The sequence below is a fragment of the Crotalus tigris genome, unplaced genomic scaffold (genome assembly GCF_016545835.1).
Source record: "Crotalus tigris isolate CLP2741 ecotype Arizona unplaced genomic scaffold, ASM1654583v1 scf7180000023635.1308423, whole genome shotgun sequence".
In the NCBI taxonomy this organism is placed as follows: Eukaryota; Metazoa; Chordata; class Lepidosauria; order Squamata; family Viperidae; genus Crotalus; species Crotalus tigris.
The window spans coordinates 1,171,921-1,196,987 of NW_024100092.1; the positions used below are offsets into that span (position 1 = coordinate 1,171,921).

The 25,067-nt window shown below is 38.0% G+C and overlaps 1 protein-coding gene across 42 annotated transcripts in view; it reads left to right on the top strand.

Annotated features, from left to right (window-relative positions):
* The window catches only part of DST (dystonin), a 314,302-nt gene that overhangs the window by 247,929 nt on the left and 41,306 nt on the right, over positions 1-25,067 (top strand). For all 42 annotated transcript variants that reach the window (XM_039320283.1, XM_039320278.1, XM_039320288.1 and 39 more), the window contains 10 exons: positions 2,533-2,774; positions 5,202-5,408; positions 11,958-12,077; positions 12,200-12,307; positions 13,930-14,148; positions 15,657-15,860; positions 19,739-19,970; positions 20,290-20,516; positions 21,623-21,745; positions 22,187-22,288. In XM_039320283.1, the coding sequence (XP_039176217.1) occupies positions 2,533-2,774; positions 5,202-5,408; positions 11,958-12,077; positions 12,200-12,307; positions 13,930-14,148; positions 15,657-15,860; positions 19,739-19,970; positions 20,290-20,516; positions 21,623-21,745; positions 22,187-22,288 (1,784 nt within the window). The remainder of the gene's footprint in view (positions 1-2,532; positions 2,775-5,201; positions 5,409-11,957; positions 12,078-12,199; positions 12,308-13,929; positions 14,149-15,656; positions 15,861-19,738; positions 19,971-20,289; positions 20,517-21,622; positions 21,746-22,186; positions 22,289-25,067) is intronic.

Sequence of the window (25,067 nt, forward strand, 5' to 3'; positions counted from 1 at the left end):
CTATGGGGAGGGGGGGTGATCAAAAACATCCCAACAGAGCTGCTTCGAAAGTTCTTGTGTGCTTCTAGCGGTGTGCAGGCGAGCATTATCGTGAACCAACACCACACCGGACGCTTGCAGATATCGAGACCTGACGGACTTCATGGACCTTTTTGTCAGTTTCTGCATGAGTTCATTGTTGACTACAGATGGGCTTGCTTCATCGTGCACGTCACTTCGTCCATCTTTAAACATGCGACACCATTGATGTATGACACCTTCACTCATCACATTTGGTCTGTAAACATTACACAGTTTGCGATGAATTGCAACTGCCGAAAGTTTTTTGGCACACAGGAATTGCATTACTGCATACACTTCACATTTGGCGGGATTTTCTGTGACAGGGTTTATTTTCAATTCATCTAGTGCAGTGTTTCCCAAAGTTGACAATTTTAAGGCATATGGACTTCAACTCCCAGAATTCCACAGCCAGCAACGCTGGCTGTGGAATTCTGGGAGTTGAAGTCCTCATGCCTTAAAATTGTCAAGTTTGGGAAACACTGATCTAGCAGATGAGTCAACTGCCACACAACCTCCTTCCACTCCTCATTGCCTACTGAACTACTGGCACGGCGCCATAGGCCGGGCGTCACCATCCCTGCCTATTTCTCACACATGCTCAAATGGAGGTTTATTTCCGAATTGCCCTTGTAGTTTGGGACATTTGATGTTCATCTGAAGAATATATTTGCCAGAATAAGAGCCCTAGTATTTGGAACCAACAAAAATAATGAGAGACTAACATGGCAAGATCCTTAATTTACAGTATTTCCTTACAAAATGTCTTAATTAGACAGCCTTTTTTTCTAAATCAAAAGGCTGATGCATTGCACAATTCAACAAGAACTTCTTTGTGAATTCTGCTGTGCTGAATGTTGCCAATATTTGAACAGAATTTTTATAGAATTAATTTTCAATGAACTAAGTCTCTGGATATTAAATGTTCTCAGAGAAAAAATGAATTTCCTAAATAATTTGCTGTGGGTTTTGGTTATATGTTGATTCTTGCAGGTCAACAGGTCTTTGGGTTATTTCGGTCAATTGTAGGTCAAGAGGTCTTTAGGTTATATAGGTCTAACATTTTCAAGGAAATGATGTTAGCTTATTGGACAAATCATCTCTTGGTATGTTGATCAGATTTCAGTCTGAATCAAAATAAAAAGTGCCATCATCTGTATATATTCTATATATTCTGAGATATATAGGACCTATATATATATATATATATATATATATATATATATATATATGTGTGTGTGTGTGTGTGTGTGTGTGTGTGTGTGTGTGTGTGTTTTCTGAGGTTTTCGCGGGTATTTGTATATAGGTCTTTGGTTGTTCGGGTTTTCTCCCGCGTAAAATTGGAAGTGTCTTGGCAACGTTTCGACGAAGTCACATTCGTCATCTTCAGGCTGGTGTTTTTAGCTTCTTGCTTTGAGCAGCAGTGTGTGGTTTTAGCTGTTTCTTCCTTTTAACTGCCAGTGAGGGTATGAACTGATTGGATGGGAGCTTGGCTGTGTTACACAGCCAAGCTCCCATCCAATCAGTTCATACCCTCACTGGCAGTTAAAAGGAAGAAACAGCTAAAACCACACATTGCTGCTCAAAGCAAGAAGCTAAAAACACCAGCCTGAAGATGACGAATGTGACTTCGTCGAAACGTTGCCAAGACACTTCCAATTTTACGCGGGAGAAAACCCGAACAACCAAAGACCTATATATATATATATATATATATATATTTACCTTGAATGAACACCCTGTCAGCCCAAATATGGGAGAAAGAAATCTTCTTTCTTTTCTTTTCTTTTGCCTGTATCAGCTCAATCTAGAGCCATCCACAAGCAGCAGTCGCCAACTGCGACATCATTTTACATTTTTAGGTTGCTAACAAAGAATAAAGAGAGAATGGTATAGCTATTTCGACCTTTAACTCTCTTCAGCCAAACTTACTCTTTTGAGATTCGAACCTGGGCTATCTGCATGTTAGGCAGTTGTTATAACCTCTCTCTCTATATATATATCAGAATATATAGAATATATATACATCAAAGGATCTATTTAATTAAATTTAATAAATTTAATAATTTTCTGGTTATAATACTTTCAGTAGAAGTTAGTACATTAACTCCCTGTAGCTAGTCAGTTTTGGCAGAAAGTTAAACAGCAGAGGCTGTGATTAGTATGTGGATTGGGAACTATTCCAGAACTGTAAATTAAACTGGGAAGTAAAAAAAAAAAAAAAAACATCCTGGAAAGATGCTCTATGATGTGTCCATGTAAGTTACAATAACTGAGCTCAGTCTTAAGGCAACTTTACTTTGCTGGCTTTTATGTATTTTATTTTATTTTATTATATTCTAAATATAGTTTATAAATCTGCCCCAAACTATAAATTATTAAAAAATAAATAGGAGTCTTATTCATTTTTGCAATCAGTAACTTGATGATTTGAGGATTTTTTTGGGCAATAATATTCTTTTCAAATTTTAGGAGATGAAATTGTTGTAATTCAAGATAAATTGGAAGGCATCAAAGCAAGGTACAAGGATATCACTAACCTGAGTTCTGAGGTGTTCAAGACTTTAGAAGAAGCTCTTCAGTTTTCAGGGCAGCTCCAGTCAGTTCACAAAGAACTCTGTTCTTGGCTTGACAAAGTTGAAGTCGAATTACTTTCATACAACTCTCAAGATCCCAAAGGCAAAGAACTAAGCGAAACACAAGAAAGACAAAAAGTGAGTATCAAGCTAGAAAATAAAGATTGACTTCACACTTTGCTATTTGATTTTTGGCTTAATCTATTGTATGCACAAGGTCATTGTGGTTTGTATACTATATGTGTTATGAAAAATCAGCCAGTTGAAGTTGGCTGATAAACTCTTTGCTATAACTTGGCTAGCCATATACATGTAATAAAGTTTTCAGTAAAGCCACTTAAATGAATCATTTTATAAAGGGGAAAATGCAATAATTTAACATACAAGCTATCCAATTGCAAACCACACTATGCTTTTACTAAATACATCTATTTAAGAAATTATTCCATAATAAGATAAACTCTTTTTTATTGCTCAACTGCTGAAAGTTTGTTTGAAGATGAATCCAGTGTCTACATTTTTGAAGATATACTAGAATTTGATTTCTATTTGACATCATTGCCATTATAGTTATTTATTTTACTGGCAGGAGAGGTAAATGGATTATAAATTGCAAGTGACAGACTAGAATTCTTCATATTACTTTCTTGATTACATGTGGACTATGGTAAATTGCCCAGCGAACCCCCAGAACGTATTCAAATCATATTTTGACCAAGCTTCCCTTTAGGAATTAACAAAAGTAAAGATAATTGAAATTACCTTTACTTTTCCCATGTGCAGCTTCTTATTTGTAATAAATCTTTTCATAACTTTGTTATTTCTTGATAGATATGTTCATCAAGTTGGTGTTAATAAGAGTTCGTGTTAACCCTTATTGACCACATAGATCAGAGTCTCCAAAGTGGATATTATCTACACCCAAGGATTTATGGAACAATCCATTATTGTGATTTATTATTATTATCCATAGTATTATTAGTTAAAGTAGTATTTATTAAATTATTTTCATGTAATAAAAATTTGGGGTTGATGAACATCTTGAAACTTCATGAAGGGGTTAGCGAGGCCTGACATACTGTAGATTAAACCTTCTCCAGAATGATCTGTCCTCACCTGATTCTTCAGGTTTTCCATTGGTTCACACACCACCTCTATAATTGAGTCCACCAATGGCTGCTGGTCATTCTCTTTCCTTCCACTTTTCCCAGTATTAAAGACTTCACTAGAGAGTTAGGTCTTGACATAGTGTGTCCAAACTATTTAAGCGTGGTTATTTGAGCCTCAAATGAGAACTCTTGATTAATTTGTTCAATGATCCATTTCTTTGTTTTCTGGACCATTCAAGGTATTCTCAGGAGTTTCCTCTAACACTGTTGTAAAAAAAAAAAAAAAAGCTCTTTCCAGTGCTTGTTTTGTAAAAACAACAACAACAAAAAAAAGGTGCTGGAACTCACAGACGTCATACAACCCGCCTTGCCTACAAGGTTCCATCCAAAAAAGGTGCCAGAACTCTGTTCTGGGCATTCTATGACAAAAAAAGCCCTGGCTCTTTCTATCCTGTTTTCAAACTCCAACTTTCATTTCCACAGACTCTCATAAGAAAAACTATTACTGCACCAGTCTGATCTTTTTAGGTATAGACATGTCATGTTACCTGAATATCTTTTCCTGGGCCTTCATTACTATAGTACCAAGTACTAATTACAATGTATAGTATTTCTTGTCTGTTATTTCTTTATTAAGAACAGTCAATTCTAAAAGATAGAAGCTACTTACATCTTCGGTATTTTCATTATCAGTTCCAAGGCTGTCCCTGTTGTCATTATTTGGTCTTGGTATATTGATTAAGGTAGTGGTCCAGAAACAAAAGTATTCTAGATCTCTCTGAGGCATGCAAGCTGGCTCGGTGGCTTTGGGTAAGACACTCTTTTCAGCCAAACACACCCTACAGGATGGGGAACATTGGAGATATATATGTTTATTGTCTTTGTGTGGATGCATACACAAGACAATAAACATACATGAATAATAAGAAAACATTAGAAAACATTATAAAATATTGGAGCTTGCAAATTGAATTTGAACACTTTATGGAAAAAGAAATCTATCAAACCAATCGTGACTGAAGCCATTGGAGCAATATGCAATGGACATTCTTGATATCTGGAAACATTTTGTTTATCAGACATGAACACCAGAATTTTACAAAAAAAACCACCTTGTTTGGAACTGCCTATATTTTAGACGTTTCCTTAATAATTCTTAGGATCTTTGTTCAGCCTTGAATTATTAAATTTCCACCAATCTTAGACTGTGAATCTAACTGTAGATTACACACACATAATAATAATTCTTGACTTCAGTTAGCTGACCTTGCAGATCATTTGCATTTTCAGTATCAGATGCAGCATCATCAGCATAATGCTGATTATTAATGTTTCCTCCAGCATCCCTAAACATATATTCAGCATATAATCTTTCTCATGGTATTGTTAAAAAAATGAAGGGAAGAGAATCACATAGATTATTGCCAGTGTGTTTACCTCAAATATTCTTTTTTAGGAACTGAAAAAAGAAGTAAAAGATAAGAAAAGTTTATTGGATAATCTCAATGAAGTCAGTAGTGCTTTGTTGGAACTGGTGCCATGGAGAGCAAGGGAAGGGATAGATAAAATGGTTACAGAAGACAATGAACGATACCGGTTAATGAGTGACACTTTAAATCAAAAAGTGGAAGAAATTGATGCTGCAATTTTAAGATCACAACAGGTAAAAGTAATATTGTTTTAATCTTCTGTAGCCAGAATAATATGTGTTTTTATCAGGTTTGCACTATACACACACAAACACACACAGGCCAGTTCATTCACCTGGGAATTCATGTCAAAATAAAAATGTTTTGTTCATTTTACTGTACTCTACTTGCACACATTGGCTCTATTATTCAAGAACTGGGGCTCATCTTGAGGAGGAGGAGGGGACCCTGGCCTTAATTTTCAGACATGAATCTTAGAACAAAGCAAATCCTGTCATTCTCAGAGCCATCTGTCTCCTGATTGATGCAAAAATTTCAGATCAGCTTCATACTGGGAAGCTTCTTAGTGCATTGAACTAAGTAAGAATTTCACCAGAACAAAGGATTAAATCTTAAATCCTTTTATCGCCTGCAGTTTATGGTGCTTGATAGGATCAAATGCAAGGTTGTATAAGTGATGAAAAACTGGTAGGTGTAGGTTCCCATGAACGATAAATGTTATTCTTATTGCATATGGCATTAAAGTGAGTTTCATGTTCACATCAGGATGTTTGTAGCATAATTTTTTTTGTATATCTGTGTGTGTGATTTTAAAGATCAGATTTACTAGCCCTTTAATTTAGCATGACTCAATTCAAATGCCTCTATTTAAAGCAGAGTGTTCAGGCCAAGTATATATGCTCTGATTATAGTTGTAAAAAGGCAGTGAATATTTGTGGCCTGTTTCAAATAGATTAAACAGTATGATAAAGAATTACTCATGGGAGAGTCTTCGGGCCACATAATTTACTTTTCAGCTATGATTCATAATTAAAGAGCAAGTTATGATAGCTTATTCATTAATTTCACTTTAAGTCTGGCAACACTCTTGATCCTCAGCTGTCCCTGGATTCTAAGGTGGACAGCTGTGACAAGAAACATCTTTGCACAATTGTGTCTGGCGTGCCAGTTTGTTCCAAAGCCAGTCAAATTTAGCAACAGTTGTATCTTGATTATGGTAGTGCTGTATGTGTAGGGTGACCCTATTAAAAAAAAAAAAGGCAAAACTGAAAAAGGAAGAAATCTTTTGGATTAAAAAAATGTTTGTTTTCAGCTTTGTTTTACAAAGGAAAACTCAAGAGCAACACCAAGAAAAAATTCATAAAAATGCACATTCTAATAAAAATATCTAAAATAAAAGTATATATACATTTTAGAAACACAATTCACTGCCCATATTTTTCACATTCCATGAATGCAAGAATGTGTGTTAAGTAGTACCATTTGTATAGAAAAAGTTACATGGCCAAAATAAAAGACAAAAGTGGGTTTTTGAAAAAATAAATCTAAAGACAGCTTTCTGAAATAAAGGGCTGTGCTTTATAATAAAAGGGCTAGCCTTGAATCAGATCTAGAAGCTGCCTTTGTGCAAAATGGGGCAGTAAGGCTATTAAACAATGTACTGATCCCTGTAAGAGCTGTCTCTACTGGCTGTCAGCTGTTTATGGGGCACAGTTTAAAGCAGTGTTTCTCAACCTTGACAATTTTAAGGCATGTGGACTTCAACTCCCAGAATTCCACAGCCAGCAGTGCTGGCTGTGGAATTCTGGGAGTTGAAGTCCACATGCCTTAAAATTGTCAAGGTTGAGAAACACTGCTTTAAAGTGTTCCTTTTTATGGCTTCACACCTGATTATCTAAGGAGCAGCCTTTCCCAGTACAAACCTGTCTGATAGATTTCAGAAGAGGCTGGACTTAAAGATGCCTCCTGAATTGGTGCCACACTGTGCAATGCATTCCCTAAGGAGTTGTGTTTGGCTTCCACAAGCTCAGTGTGTAATCTGTAAAATCTGTAAAAATACATCTCTTTTGCCATGGTCTCAATTGTTAGAAGCATCCTGTTTTCACTTTAATCTACATCTTTTAGCACTTTAAAATATGAATTGTGGTGGTGCAATAGCTGGTATGCAGTATTGCAGGCTAACTCTGCTGACTGCGAGGAGTTCAATCTTGACTGGCTCAAGGTTGACTCAGCTTTCCATCCTTCCAAGGTCAGAAAATTAGGAGCCAGATTGTTGGGGGCAATAGGCTGACAATGTAAACGCTCAGAGGTGCTGTAAAGTACTATGGAACCATATATAAGTCTAAGTGCTATTGCTACATTCTGTTTTGTTTTAAATTTCATCAGCTACTTTTAAGTGTGATAGTTAATATTCTAACTGTGAGATTAATGATACAATAGTGACTTTGGAGAAACAAACATACTTTTGTAAGATAATTTAGATTCATACAATACTTTATGGTCAATTCTGGAGAACATAAAACAAGCATGATTAGCAAGGACCTCTGTCTAAAAGGCATAAAGCAGAGCAGAGCAAAACAACAGAACAGAACAGAACAGAATAGAATAACAGAGTTGGAAGGGACTTTGGAGGTCTTTTAGTCCAACCCCCTACTCAGGCAGCCGACTGACCTTGTTGGCTTCACTCCAAATTCTGTTGCATCTCCCTATCTTTTTCTCCAAATCTGGAATAGGAAGAGCTCTTAAGCTCCAGATGAACAGCTAATCAGTAGGTCCACTACAGAAGATGGCAAGGAAGTAACAAGCAATAGGGAGAAAGCAGAGCTGCTTAACTCATTCTTCGCATCAGTCTTCACACACAAAAAAATTATAGCACAACATACCAAAAAAAAAAAAAAATACTGCAAATGACAAACTAGAAACAAAAATTAAAATAAGCAAGAAAATGGTAAGAGAACACCTATCCGATCTTGATGAATATAAATCACCAGGACCGGACAGATTACATCCCAGAGTTCTGAAGGAGCTGGCAGATGTTATCTCAGAATCATTGCATCGTATCTTTCAAAAATCCTGCAGCACCGGGGAAGTTCCTGAGGATTGGAAAAGGGCTGATGTGGTTCCCATCTTCAAGAAAGGGGGGAAAAAAAAAAAAAAACAGATGCAGGAAACTACAGACAAATCAGTCTAACATCGATACCTTGGAAGATCCTGGAAAAGATAATCAAAAAATAGATCTGCAAACAATTAGAAGCAAACAAAGTTATAACTGATAGCCAGCACGGGTTTGTTAAAAATAGATCATACCAAACCAATGTTATTTCATTCTTTGATAAAGTGATCAAATTAGTAGAACAGCAAAATGTTGTGGACGTAGTATACTTAGGTTTCAGTAAGGCATTCGACAAAGTAGACCACAATATACTGCTTGGTAAGCTAGCAAAAGGTGGAATAGACAACATCACCACCAGGTGGATTTGTAGGTAGCTGACAAACTGTACTCAATGAGTATCCTCAATGGTACTACATCCACATGAAGAGAAGTAAGCAATGGGGTACCACAAGGCTCCGTCTTAGGCCCAGCACTCTTCAATATTTTCATCAATGACTTAGATGAGGGAATAGAAGGGAAACTCATCAAATTTGCAGATGACACTAAACTGGCAGGAATAGCCAACATCCCAGAAGACAAGCTCAGGATTCAAAAAGATCTTGATAAACTTGAACAATGGGCTCTATCCAACAAAATGAGTTTTAATGTGGAGAAAAGCAAAGTTTTACATTTAGGCAGGAAAAATCAAAGATATAAGTACAGATTAGGTAAGACCCGGCTCAAAAACAGTAACTGTGAGAGGGACCTTGGAGTCCTAATGGATGATCACTTACCCATGAGCCAGCAATGTGCAACAGTAGCCAAAAATGCTAATACAGTCCTGGGTTGTATAAATAGAGGCATAGAATCAAGATCATGCGAAGTATTTGTACCACTTTATAAAGCCCTAGTGAGACCACACCTGGAATACTGCAACCAATTTTGGTCACCATGCTGCAAAAAAGATGTTGAGACCTTGGAAAAAGTTCAGAGAAGAGCAGCTACGATGATCCAAGGCCTGGAGACTTAAAACAGATGAAGAACAGCTGCAGGACTTGGGTTTGGCTAGTCTAAAGAAAAGAAGAAATAGGGGCGACCTGATAGCAGTATTCCAGTATTTGAGAGGCTGCCACAAAGAAGAGGGAGTCAAATTGTTCTCCAGAGCACTAGAGGGCAGGACAAGAAACAGTGGTTGGAAACTGATCAAAGAGAGAAGCAACCTGGAATTAAGGAGAAACTTCCTAACAATGAGGACAATTAACCAGTGGAACAGCTGGCCTTCAGAAATCGTGGGCACTCCATCACTGGAGGTTTTAAAGAAGAGACTAGATAGTCACTTGTCTGAGATGGTATAGATAAGATAACCTTTATTGTCATTTTTTTTTTTTACTGTGGGCACAACGGTACACATCAAAAATGAAATTTAGTTGCCCGCTCTCAAAGTGAAACACATACATGACACACACCTAAACATACTATATACAGCTTATGTACAGACCCACACCCCTACATATACATAACAAATAAATATTAAATATAGGTTCTCCTTGAGTGGGGAGCTGGACTAGAAGATCTCCAAGGTCCCTTCCAGCTCTATTCTATTCTAATCAAACATTAGAGCTTTTCCTAGCTCTCAGGAAAATTGACATGCAGAGATAAGGGAGGAAAAGTTTCAGCTGGGGAGGGAGACAGTACCTTTACCTTTTCTGATGCTGCAACTTTCCCCCTTGAAATGTTGCCTGTTAAAAACATTAACTTGGGGGAAGAGGGCACACCGCTGGCAAAGGAAACTCATCTCCCCCAACACTGTGTTCTCCCCCATTGACAGTTTGCTTGCTGATCCTGCAAATAGCAATAGCACTTAGACTTATATACCGCTTCATAGTGCTTTACAGCCCTCTCTAAGCAGTTTTACAGAGTCAGCCTATTGCCCCCAACAATCTGGGTCCTCATTTTACTGACTTCAGAAGGGTGGAAGGCTGAGTTAACCTTGAACCCATCAGAATCAAACTGCTGGCAGTCAGCAGAGTTAGCCTGAAAAACTGCATTCTAACCACTGTGCCACCAAGGCAGTAGGCATTAAAACAGCTATTCCCAGTGTCAACAAACACAGTTTTAAATCCTAGTTGTGAAGAGTCTTTTCTGAATTATGGTCTACAAATGAAAGTTGTAAATGTGATTGGATTGTATGGGTATCACTAAAGGCAAATACATTAGGGACCACCTCCTCACAATGGAGAGTAGCCGCTGCTGATAATGCAATTTTTGGCATAATTGCCCAGTATTATTTTGGCCTGAAATCAGTTCTTCCTGCTCTGCACAGTCCTGCTCTGAAGGCTATGTGTGCTTCCAGACAGACAAATATCACTTTTTGTCTCATAATATGGTAATAGTACTGAAGCTTGCTCCATATAGGTATGGATTCAATTAATCTACGTAAGTGAGGTAGTTGAATTGAGTCTAAATGGTTCTCTAGAGCTTTCCCTCATTGAGAAGGCAAGGGTGCATCTGTAGATATGGAAGGACAGTGGGTGTGGATTTTCTTCCTCTTTCCATTCAATAATGAACGCAGGGAAAAGAATGCTTGAAGGAATTATTCTGTCCAGACAATCACCAGAGTACTTATAAAGGAGGTACATATGACACAACTGGATTGGCATTTTGCTTGCATTAGGAAGGAGGAGCATTTGCTTTTAAATAATGCTGTTAAATAATAGAACCTATATTAAAGCAAGAGAGTAATCTTAAAAATGGACAACAGCAAGACATAGATAGAATAGTCTTGCGCTAACTGTGTTAGTTTCCTAAACTTCTGGACAGTTCCGTTTTATTTTAAGTCAAGAAATCTCAGAATCACTAAGGAACAAAAATGACAAAGGACATGATATAGCTACTTTGAGATCTCTTGAGTTTACTAAAATAAAAATAAACTGTCCAAATGTTACAGGAAGCTAACATATTTAGCACAAATTTATTCTATGATTAGCACTGAACCTTGCAGCTATCTGGAAAGTCTTTATTCCCCCCTCCCCTCAAAAAAACTACAAAGAGAGATTTTAACGTAGAACTGAGTCCGTGATTATAAGCAGATTTCTGCTGACATTCAGCTGAACACAAGTGGTGACTTATTTCAGTCTGTAAAATAAATGCAGAAGAAACTAGGAAGTGAGCCCACAGGCACAATCCCAGCTCCCACCCCCCCCCCCCCCCGTTGGATTGTAAGTAGAGTTTTATTGCAGATTACTCTCTTATTCTACATTAGTGCAACTTTTCATGGAAATTCACAGCTTCTTGCATTTCATGGACTTTGATCTTTAATGCTTGCTGATTTCCACCATTACATGCTTCTAAGTGCATGCGTGTGATACCCGATATCAATTGAAGAGCATCCCTTCAAGCATCAGATAGAATAGACTTATACTGTACAAAAAGCTTACAGAACAGTAAACCTGTTCATTTGGAAAATATTAAAAACTATTTCATATTTGCTGTAATAGGCAAAAAGTAGCACACTCAATAATCTAGACACCATTTTTCATAAATCCCTGAACAGTAAATATGGATTGGCCATAGCTATTTGAGATGGAGTAGTTTGTAACTGGATTTCGATGAGTGTACTTTTAGGTTTCTTTTATCTAAAAGCTAACATTTCAGTTTTTTTAATAACTGCTTTTTGTTGGCCCTTGTTTAGTTCGATCAGGCAGCTAATAATGAATTAGCCTGGGTTGACAAAACAGAAAAGAAACTGATCTCTCTGGGTGACATAAGACTTGAACAGGACCAGACCTTTGCTCAGCTGCAAGTTCAAAAGGTAAACAGACTCCATTTGTGAGGTGTTAAATCAATTCTCATTATAAATTTGATATTATTTATATTGTATATGCTAATGGTCAGTGTCCTGCTACTCTTAATAGCAATTTGTTATATGACTAGGGATTTACCATGGAGATTTTGAAACACAAAGATACAATAGAAGAACTTGTTTCATCTGGGGATGAGATCATGAAGACATGTACAGAGGAGGAGAAACAAATTATAAAGGTAATAAGGCATTGCTTGCACTTATTTGGTAATGAATCTGATTATCTAAACACAGATCTAATTTTTAAAGCTTGTGAAGCAATTGTTACTCATATGCAACAGTTAGTGCTCATCTTCTATGTTTTAGGGGGCCCACAGACATAGTCACCTTGATAGGGTGAAAAACAAAAAAATATAATTGAATAATATACATGAACTTTCTTAGTAATGGTTACAATGAATGTACTGGTTTCTTGTAGAAAATCCATCCATACTTTATTCGTTGAGTGCATAGTTAAGGTATATTCTTTCAGCATAATTCTTCTTGGAGTATTCCAGCTGGTGTGAAAATGCAGTTGATTTTCACTTATTCCTATCTGCGGTGCCATCTCCTACACTGTGGAACCCATGGCCCTTTAGATTAGACATTTGAAGGAAATGGGAATTGCAGAGAGGACCTGGTTTTTAAAAAATGCAGTCTTCTCTGATTTATTATTGGAAATGCTCTGCTGAATATAAAGTCTTCTGGGCATAGAAGAAACTCTTTGGTCCAGAGTAAAGTTTAAGCTAAGGTTGGTTTCAGGAAGTTTGCCTAGACCCGTTTACAGAATAGCCTTTCACAAAAAAGGGCTGCCTGTTCATCTCCTATCCAGGATCTCATTACAGTTTTTCTTTAATCTTGTGGTTATTTCTGATGGAGAATACTTCCTAGTTGTGCTTCCTTCTTATCCATCCTTAGCTCTCTGTTTGTTTGTTTGTTTGTTTGTTTTTGTTTGTTGTTTGTTTTAATGAAAATAAGATTACACACTTGTTGAGATGATAGATTTCTGTCTTAATTATATGTGTATTGAGTGTACCATTTTTCAGATTTGTTCTGCATAATTAGGTAAGAGAAATACCAGGATAGTTTGGTGTGTTTTTTTTGTTAAAAATAAGATTGGAAATTTTATTTATTTATTTTTTATTTATTTCATTAAATTTGTTTACTGTCCATCTCACCACAAGGTGACTAAAATAAGTGTGTCGCAATTTAAAAATCCCTCCAAAGTCCCCTCCCAAACTCAGCCAGTCCAATATTTGTGACCCTTAGCCCTTCAGCCACCCAAAAACTTGACAACTTCTAAATTACACTACCTTTTGTTTAAATGGTAGTGTAATTTAGTATAAAAATAAATTAAAGGTAGTGTAAAATATGATTTATAATGGTAGGACATTGATAACTATGATGATTTATAATGTGGGAGCATTCCTGCTATCAATCTCAGTTTGCTTAGATCTGCAATACTGTAGATGTCCTTTTGAAGATTCCACTGCCATCAGAGGCCAATCTGTTTCATATGGGCGAGAGGACCTTCTTAGACTAGGCAATGCACTCTAGTTTAAGGAGATGTATTTGGCCCCCAGGTATTTAGGAAAATAATGAAAGCCCATCTGTTTCACCAATTTTTAAATTGTGGATTGGATTTTCTCTCTTCTTAAGTTCTATAATTGTCAATTACTAAGCCATCTTCAGTGTTACAGAGCTAGAACAGCAGGCTATGAACTTGACAAATCAATAAATAATAGTGTCCAAATTGTTTGCCAAATTAAAATCTTGCAAAGCTGTTAGATCATGCTGTGGTTTCTTGATAACTTTGTTACAGAACAAACTGGAAAATCTTTTGCATAAATACGACTTGCTCTGTCAAATGAACTCCAAGAGAAACTTGCAACTAGAACGGGCTCAATCTCTAGTTAGCCAGTTTTGGGAGACTTATGAAGAGATTTGGCCTTGGCTAAGTGAAACCGAGATCGTCATCTCGCAGCTCCCAGCACCAGCTCTTGAATACGAAACTCTGAGGCAGCAGCAAGAAGACCACCGGGTAAGGTGTCTGTGGAGAGTCTCAATCATCCAGGTCCTGATTGTCCCAAAGGACAAGTCTTTGGGACAACATTGGCTCAGGTCGCAAGCATCTTTGAAAGTGCCATTAATTCCAGAAATCAAGTGCAATGCCCTATTCTTTTCATTATAAGAAATTATATAATTTTTAAAATACAGCTATGCAGTTTTTACACCTTTATTGTCTCTTTCTCTCTGATTTGCTACAAGTGGTCTTCAACTTATGACCACAATTGAGCCCAAAATTTCAGTGGCTAAACGAGACAGTTGTTAAGTGAGTTTTGCTCTATTTTATGACCATTCTCACCACAGTTATTAAGTGAATCACTGTAATTGCTAATACACAACACAATTGTTAAACGAATCTGACTTCCCCATTGACTTTGCTTATCAGAAGGTCATAAAAGGTGATCACATGACCCCAGGACATTGTAACCGTCAGAAATATGAGTCAGTTGCCAAATGTCTGAATTTTGATCACATGACCACGGGGATGCTGCAGTGGTCATAAGTGTGAAAAATGGTCATAAGCCACTTTTTTTCAGTGCTGCTGTAACTTTGAACAGTCACTAATGGTTGTAAGTCGAGGACTACCTGTACTGCTTTTGTACTTTTAATTTGTCACCTTCTAAAAAAATAAAATTTGGATTATATGCTTAATTTGAGATTATTTTCATCGGGCCATAGAAAGCCATTAGTAAGGACTGAATTTCATAATAGCAGTCTCCTGAAAAGAACTGGTATACTTCAGGACATTAACATAGTTATAAGCATATGATAATATATATGTTTTGTGTTTTTATAATGAAGATGAAAATAAAGGACTTAACAGATAAAATTCAGCTTTAGTCCTTCTTGGAATAAGTTAGAAACTGACAAGATTTAAGTTAGCACTTAATTTAAATAATTGGGAATCTCCTAAATAAATAAATCTGGATTTCATGGCATACTTCATTGCACTTAATTTTAAAAGTATACCAGGAAAACTAGTGCTTTGAACAACCAGATTATTTAAAAAAAAAAAAAGACTGGACTGGAAAGTATAGGCAGAAAACAGAATAACATAGAACAACTAATAAAAACATTCAGCCAGTTATCCAGCACTAGAAATGATTTATTAAGTACCAGCATTGTAAAAGTTCCCAAATTGTTTAAATATGACTAAAAATAGCTTGCTAGTGTTGAGTGCTATAACAAAACAGGCAAGTCAGATTTCTAAACTTGTTTTCCATTTTTATTCATAATGCATACACCCACAGAAAGTATGGGTGCCATATTTCTTTTTAAATGTACTGTAAGATGATTTCTCTCTCTTTATTCAGTTACAGGTGAAAGTAGTTTGGCTTTAGGCTGTGGTTAAATGCATACATCCAGTATGAATTACACTTTGGCCTTGTTTTTCCGAAGAGATGTTGAATTTGTAGCAGATATAGAAATCTAGAATGAGGCATAGTAAGGCTGAGATACTGACAGTATTTTGTTCTGTTACAGCAACTACGAGAGTTGATTGCTGAACATAAGCCTCACATAGATAAAATGAACAAAACTGGACCTCAACTCCTGGAGCTGAGCCCACAAGAGGGATTTTTAATCCAAGAGAAATATGTAGCAGCTGATGCTCTTTACAGTCAAATTAAAGAAGATGTCAGAAAGCGGGCCCAAGCACTGGATGAAGCCATTTCTCAATCGACTCAGGTATTTGGGAGGGTTTTTTTGTTATTGTTTGTTTGTTTGTTTATTTATTTATTTATTTATTTATTTATTTATGAGACTTATATACCGCTTTAAGTGCAAGCACTCTCGAAGCGGTGTACACCAGTAAGCAATGTATATATATATTTACATTGCCCCCAACAATCTGGGTCCTCATTTTACCTACCCCGGAAGGATGGAAGGCTGAGTCAACCTTGAGCCGGTAAGATTTGAACCGCTGACCTGCTGAACACAGTCAGCTAAAGTGGCCTGCAGTACTGCACTCTAACTGCTGCGCCATCTCGGCTTTATTTGTTTTTGTTTTTCTCCAGAAGGAGAGCAGATAATATTCCCTGCTAATTTATATCACTTTGTTTGCAGTATATATTCACCTTATCAGGAGTACAGGTCACCATATGCTAGGTGAATAAATCGCATCACGGTTACATAAACGTACTTTTCTTACCTGCTCAAGAATCAGAACCTCTGAGAAATTTGGTGTAAAAGAAGATAATCTGATTGTCTCAAAAAAAAGAAAAAAAAAGCTTGAGGATACTTTTGTGATAAATACTAAATATGTACTTCTTTTCAACTTATATAAATGTTTTATAACACAGGGCAGTGTGTTTTCACAGAACGTTGATCAACCTGTCAGCCCTCAGTCTATTCATGGACATACATGCATACTAACTAGCTTTATTGTTCAGTGAACTTTGGCTTAAGCGTGCTTGCCAACCACACATATCTTCAACATAAATCTACCCAAGACTAAAATAAAATGAATTCTCCAAGTGATATTTTTAAATGTTTTTGTAGGAACTCACTCTTTCTTGATACTAGAAAGCAATGATTTGTTGCATTCACTATAAATGGGCTGCAAATTAATTAAGAGGCTATTTCTAGACAAGGCGTTCATTGTGTAGTCCTCCCATTCCTGTTACAGAATTTTTGGCGGGGCTAAGAGATCTTCCGTTCATAATTCTGTGGGGTATTTTGTATAATATCTTCTGTCTTTTTTTTCCTTACACAAAAACCAGCAAAAGAGAAAAAGGTAATCGCTGCCCAGTGTCTTTGGGCTGGTGGCACTAAGGCCCATCTGATAGCATTTAGCTTAATTAACATCTGATAGCATTTAGCTTAAGTAACTAAGTACTGGCATCTACCCTTAAGAAATATCAAGAAGGAATCTCTCTCTTTCTCTCTGACTGACTTCATCCTGGCCAGAAACAGAGATTGCATTAGACAGCTCAGGGGTTATTTAAAAGTTCCATGTTTGATAAAACATAGTAACATTTAAATTAAATTTTCTGTTTAATAATTTAGACCAGCGGTCCCAATCTTTTTGGCTCCATGGACCTGGGGGGGGGGAATGATTTCACAAACACAATTTAATCCCGCAAATGCACAAATAAAGCTTTATGCACTTTCCTGCCACTTGTGGCTCAGGGGTTGGGGACCCCTGATTTAGAATACAATATTAGATATAAAATCATATTAATTGAGGATACTTTCACTAAAGCATGTTACCGAAGAATATTGATGCAATAAAAAATCTTTCCTAGTGATAAAATCATATCTAAAAATATGATTTGGGATTAATTAAATCTACATTAGATTGATACATTTATAAAATAATTGGCGGGCGGACAGAGATCGACCCGTAGGCGCCTCAATTATGGGGTGCCTCAGGGCTCGGTCCTGTCCCCCCTCCTTTTTAACATCTACATGAAACCGCTGGGTGAGATCAATCGGCGACACAGGGTGAGGTATCATCAGTATGCGGATGATACCCAATTGTATATCTCCACCCCGTGTCCTTTCAGTGAAGCAGTCGACGTGATGTGCCGGTGCCTGGAAGATGTGAGGGTCTGGATGGGGGTGAACAGGCTTAGACTCAACCCTGACAAGACCGAGTGGCTCTGGGTCTTGCCCCCCAAGGGTCATCCTGATGGTCCATCATTAGTCCTGGGGGGGGGGTAAATTTACCTCCCTCAGTGCAGGCACGCAACTTGGGTGTCCTCCTGGACTCACAGCTAAATTTGGAACAACATCTATCGGCTGTGGCCAGGGGGACCTTTGCCTAGGTTCGCCTGGTGCACCAGTTGCGGCCTTATTTGGACCGGGAGGCTCTACTCACGGTTACTCATGCCCTTGTCACCTCAAGACTGGATTACTGTAATGCGCTCTACATGGGGCTACCCTTGAAGAGTGTTCGGAGGCTGCAGTTGGTTCAGAATGCAGCCGCGAGAGCGATTGTGGGTGCACCAAGGTACACCCACGTGTCACCTATCCTCCGCGAGCTGCACTGGCTTCCTGTGGGTCTCCGGACGCAATTCAAGGTGTTGGTTATCACCTTTAAAGCCCTTCATGGCTTAGGACCAGGTTACTTACAGGACCGCATACTGCCGCATAGTTCCCAGAGACCGGTGAGGTCCCACAGATTGGGCCTCCTTCAGGTCCCGTCGGCCAGACAATGTCGGCTGGCAGGCCCTTGGGGAAGGGCCTTTTCTGTGGTGGCTCCGACATGGTGGAATCAACTTCCCCCTGAGATTCGAACTACTCCCACCTTGCCGGCCTTTAAGAAAGCCATTAAAACTCTCCTGTTCCGGCAGGTCTGGGGTTGATGTCCTAGGGGGGGCCGGGATACGATTGGGACATGCTATATGAATGCATTTATTTTTATTGTTATATTTATTGTTTTAATTTTGTATGCCGCCCTGAGTCCCTAGGGATTGGGTGGCATATAAATTTTATTAATAAATAAAAATGAATAAATAAATATTCCATTGATTTGCAGTCCTTACTGAATAGGGACAAACCCTCCAAAGATCAAACAGAAAAGAGAATAATTTTGTCTGAAAGTTTGTATTTTATGATTCTTTTCATCTTTGTAGAGAGCCTTTACATCTTAATAAGAGAGTAATTTGTAGAAATAATAGCTAGTCAGCATAGATACCTGATCATATAATTCTTTCTCTAGCGAAAGAAGGGGAAATTGGATGTGTGATTAAGTATCTACATGAAATCTCTTGGTCATATCCAATATTACTCATTTGAGAGATAGGAGAGAGAGGACCAGGATTGCGATGATGATGATGTTATCCACCATTCACTCTTAGCGGTTCTATGCGCAGGTCTCTCCACATCTTATGACTTTGCACTATTTGAGTTTTTCCATGTTTTGGCCCGTGGTGTCCAGCCTCTGTGTCTTTGACGGCCTGGTTTCCTTTTACCCCTAACTCTTTCCAACATAATTGCTTTCTCCAATGAATTCCCCTGCAATACGTGGCCAAAATAAGTGAGACACAGTTTAACCATTTTTCTTTCCAGTGACATATCTGGTGTTATGCGCTCCAGCACTTGAGTGTTGATCACCTTTGCTGTCCAGGGATGTAGCCCAGAGATTTTGACAGACGTCAGTGCATAAAAGGGACTGATAAAAGTTATATTTGACATTGTGGTTAAACTTGCTGAAAGGAGAAATCTTTTATTGTTTTTCAACTTTAAAATAATATTTATGAAACTATTTACTGGTAGTTGTGATACCAGTAAAAAAAACAGCTATAATAATAATACAGAAGTAAAGAGAACAAAGTATTATTACAAATCTCTTACAAGTTGAACCTGATTCAGACATTTTGATTTAGAAGCACTCATTTCAACTATGTGAATTGTCTTACATATTAGTATATTTTTTTTATTCACATACATAGGACAAGGAAGTATTTTATACAGAACAATGATTATGTAAACATTTTGTTGGGCAATAGCCCGTTTTCCCCCCTCCAGATTTGATTTGGCTCTTTTGGGGGGGGGGTAGCCACTTTTTTTGTGACTCACCCAGGTGCCCCTACTTATCCCTTCTCTATTGGCTTGTTCAGTTCCACGATAAGATAGATTCAACTATTGAGAACCTGGACCGGATCGTTGAACGTTTGCGGCAGCCACCTTCAATCTCAGCTGAAGTTGAAAAGATTAAAGAACAGATCAGTGAAAATAAGAATGTCTCTGTAGATTTGGAAAAACTGCAGCCAGTGTATGAAACTCTAAAGCTGCGTGGAGAAGAAATGATTGCACGTTCAGAAGGAGCTGATAAAGACATATCGGCTAAAGGTAATGGAGGTTACCAGATTGGAAATTCCTCCCCTATTTTTGTTGGAAGCATTAAAAAGAAAAATGTAAACATCTGTAACAGAAGAATTAGCTTGTATTAGCTGTTTCTGAGGGAAGGGATGTATGTTTCATGTTATAGATAGTTGTATATATATTTATTGCTTTATATTCCATTATTTATCTGATCCTTTAATAGCACATTTTCATCCCAAAATATTTACATTGCAAAATAAATGTATCACAGATAGTTTACAAGCTTCTCTCAAAAACATGTAGATCGCTCTGCCTGTGTAACTGTCGTGTTATTTTTGCTGCCTAGTTGTTCAAGATAAGCTCGATCAGATGGTATTTATCTGGGAGGATATCCATGCTTTGGCTGAGGAAAGGGAAGCAAAGCTCCTTGATGTCATGGAATTAGCAGAGAAGTTCTGGTGTGATCATATGGGTCTCATAGCCACCATCAAAGATATTCAAGATTTTATCAGAGAACTAGAAGGAGCAGGGATTGATCCTTCGGTGGTGAAGCAACAACAGGAAGCAGCAGAGGTAAATGAAATACTTATAACATCTTGAGGATGAAATTCTATGCCCACTTCCTGGAAAAGGTACATTAAGTATCATATTCCTCTTTCAAATCAAAATCTTTGGGTACTAGTATTTCTAAGTAGGCTTCTATATGTATGGACATTTTGGAAAACTTCATCATCCACGAATGGTGAGGTGTAGATTAGCACTTGATATTCTGATACCATGGTATCAAGCTCACACTCTCGCTTCCCCACTCCTCTCGTCTCCCTCCTCCCCCCTCTCCCTTATCTCAAAAAGCTTAAGCAGGCCTGGACCTAGATAGTACTTTATTGGGAGAACTCTATGGCAGAGGTCCCCAACCTTTTGGGCACCAGGGACTGGTTACAGGGAAAGAGATTTTTCCACAGACCGGAGGGGGCGTGGTTTTGTGTGCTGCCTGCATCCATCGGATGGGGCTTTGCTTCTTTGTGCGGCACAGTTGCTGGCATGCCACGGCCCGGTACCAGTCCATGGACCTGGGGTTGGGGACCCCTGCTGTATGGAATCCTAGGACTGTAAGCTAGTTTGGGAAGAAAAAACAAAATCTCAGGGAAGGCAATGGCTGTCTTCTTCTATACACTTTCATGAAGTCACTGGATTCTACTTTGACTTCAAGGAGGAGATGTTGTATTTTTTTTTTCAGTCCTTGAAATAGACATTCCATCACAATGGCTTGTGTTCATGTGGAAAAACATGTTGCCACCAAGACTTTCTCTATAGATTATCCTATCATGCTTTGTTAAAGCTCAAGAAATGTGAGCTATGAGAAAAATATTTTTAAAGGGATGCTAGTATTCGCTTTACTTTGTAAGAATTATGGCAGATGTATTTATAATATTAATTCACTGGAATATAAGGAATAATAAAGTGCTTCTGCAGTAACTTCCTATTGAGTTGGCAGAAGAGATCAGAGTTGTTGACAATCATGCAACATACAAGTTTAATTATTATAATTATTAAACACAGATAATACATTGTGCTCTTTAAATACCCATAGTAAGTAAACTATATTTTGTGACTAAAACGAATTTGCTTTTCCTAAATATTAATATGATAGTTTGAAACTTCATGTTTTTTTCATCTAGACCATCAAAGAAGAGATAGATGGGTTACAAGAAGAACTTGATGCCGTTGTGAATCTTGGCTCTGAACTCATAGCTGCATGTGGTGAACCTGACAAACCATTAGTCAACAAAAGTATAGATGAGGTACTGATCATGTAAATGTTTGGTACTTAATGGTTCTCTGAAGGGACTAGAAACCTCTAATTTTGGGAGAGCATGGCTTATATTGAGTCAGACACTGATTTAGATATACCAAATTGTCAATACCAATTGTCTACGATTTCTGAATTTTTTTTTACGTTTTAATAATAATTGAACTATATATTTTCAACATACGTGGCTTATGCTCTTCTGCTGAATAAAATAAAACCACTGCGGTCCTAAAGTTTGAATGAAAGGAATTCTAATCTTAATTGGAAATGACATTGAAAACTATGTTAACTTTTAATAACTAATTAGAACTCTCCCTCTCCTTGCAATTTTAGAGATATTTAAACTATTCTTTGTATTGTAATCAGTACATTTTAATATATATTTTTAAAGACTTAAAAACTCTTTAAATTTTACTCACCATTTAAAATGTAGCTAAATTCCATTTGGGATGGCTTAAATAAAGCATGGAAGGAACGTGTTGACAAACTTGAAGATGCTATGCAGGCTGCTGTTCAGTATCAAGATGGACTGCAGGTACGTCTTTAAATTCAGTTTGTTTATAATGTTTTCTTGGTAGGATATTTGGAAAGGTATTGCTTAAAAACAAAACAAAACAATTAGGGATCGTGAAATGTTTTAATAACGACCTAATTATTCTTCAAAATCTATAAATATACGGTTGTGCTTGCTTTGAAAATGATTTGGAAAAAGTACTTCTGACCAGAGAAGTGATCTACTCTTTTTTAAAGCACCTGTCTTTTTCATAAATGATGGGGGGGGGGGTGTGAGAAGATTTGGAATGCTGTACTGTCTTTGGGAATCACCCCATCCCCCATTTCCAAGATAGCTCAAGCTATTGGAAATCTCCCCCCAACCCTGTCCCAAATCTAAAACCTTGAGCAGTGTGCAGGAAACATTTGCCTGGGAAGCTGGGTCCCAAAAGAGACAACAGTGAGTTACTAGGCACAAAAGGTGAAATGTTAGTGCTGGGAACTGGGAAGGAATGCTTGCTGGGGCAGGCTGGAGCCCACATGAGGCTGGGGAGAGGAGGCAGCCGGGCAAATGAATGTCTGCTGGCACTTACTGAGGCTTTCTTCGGTTATGGCAAGCAGCCATGGAGCTATATGTTTCTATGGCTGCTTGTGACCCCACAAGGAAAAGTGTAGGGCAGTGGTGGCGAACCTATGGCACGGGTGCCAGAGGCAGCACTCAGAGCCTTCTCTGTGGGCACGGGTGCCGTCGCCCCAGTCCTAAGCCTTCAGCTGGGTTTTATAAAACCTTTTTGCTTTAGACCTCTGCTGCCGTGTACAAAAAAAAAAAAAATCAATCAGTCAATTTCAGCTTCTCGCGGGGAAAAAAAGGATCTTGCAAAGTTGGAATTGATTGACTGAACTTTTTAGTCCCACCCAGTCTGCCGTTTCCACTGCAGCCACGCCCAGCCAATGGGCCCCACCCACCCAATGGACCATGCCCAGCCAATGGGCCACACCCTCCCGGCACCTGACAATGCATAAGTGGGTTTTGGGTTGCAGTTTGGGCACTCAGTCTCTAAAAAGTTCGCCATTACTGGTGTAGGGCAACCAAAAGGGAAGAGATGGGGGGGGGAGAGACAGGCAAGTGGGGGGAATTGAAGCACCTCAATAGGGTAAGTGTGGGTTGATTGCCAAGTGCCCAAATTTTGATCATACTGGGGTGCTGCAATGAACATAATTTCAGGCACAGATCAAAAATCCTTTTTTCCCCCCAGCAACATCAATTTCGAACAGTCACTGAATGAATGGTTATAAGTAAAAAAATATCTGTAAGTAGATCAGGAGGCACCCTACTGAAAGTGTGTACAGGTAGTCCTCAACCTACGACCACAATTGGGTCTGAAATTTCTGTCGCTAAGTGATGCGATTGACTGAGCCCAGTTTTACGACCATCTTAGCATGGTCATTAAACAAATCACCGCAATCATTGAGTGAATTAGATCGTGTGACCACAAGATACTGCAACCATCGTAAATGTGAACCAACATCCACAACTGAGCCCAGAATTTATGTTGCTAAGTGAGAAATTTGTTAAATGAGCTTTGCCCCATTTTACGACTTTTCTTGCCGCATTTGTTAAGTGAATCACTGCAGTTGTTCAATTAGTAACACAGTTGTTAAGTGAACCAGGCTTCCCCATTGACTTTGCTTGTCAGAAGGTTGCAAAAGGTGATCACATGACTTCGGGACACTGCAACTGTCATAAATATGAAACTGTTGTCAAGCATCCCGATATAAATCACGTGACCATGGGAATGCTGCAGCAGTCCTAAGTGTAAAAAATGGTCATAGGTCACTTTTTTCAGTGCTGTTGTAACTTTGAAAGGACACTGAATGAACTGTTGTAAGTCGAGGACTACCCGTACTTGATTTAGCTGTAGATTTTTCAAGCAAAGTCTTTAAAAAGGTGAGTGGTTAAACTATAGAAAGAGATGCAATCTTTGTCAGTGTCTTTGTTGTACATTAAATGCCCCTTTTAATATTAAATCTACAAATTTATTCCGTGGTTAAAATTGTTTTTCCTGTGCAATTTTTTACAGTACATTTCATTTATGTGAGTTTAAACAAATTTCATTGATTTAAGCTCAAACTATTCATAATTATTTGTGACATCTATAATGGTAGAAGGTTGGATTTCACTCAGTGAACATCATTTCACATTTTCTAAAATCCTATTGTATTACTTCATTGGCCTGGCTAAATATTACCTGCTCAGCACATTATAAGATTTAACATAATTGGGTCATTTACAATTCCAAATGAAATCTCTGCTTCACCACTTCGGCTCATAGACATTATCTGTCTGCGACAGATGATGCATATTATATCTATACCAATTTTTTCCAATAGTTAGGAATATTTTACTTAAATGGAAATCTTGTACTCATTATCTGAACGGGTCCCATTAAGCTTAGTAGACTAAGTGATTAGTTCACTGAGTACTGGTTTGAAGTCAGTCCCTTCTATTAAATGTTGTCATCTTGTAGGACTGAGGAAGCGTGCCTTCTCTGACGCAGCCCCCACCCAGAGCAGCATCTTCCCAGAGATAAGAACATTGCCCTCTTTGAGTAAATAAAAAATAAAGGGTGGGAAAATGGCTTGTGTCCATGCCCCATCCCCATCTTCACTTCTGGACAGCATTTTTTTTTTCAGCGCAAAGAGCAACAGCCACAAAGCCAAGCTGCTGAAGGCTATAGGGAAGTAGCCTAAGTCTAATGGCATCTTTACTTCAACCAGGAAGAAACTCCCACTAGTGGGAAGCCACTCATCTTTGCAACTCC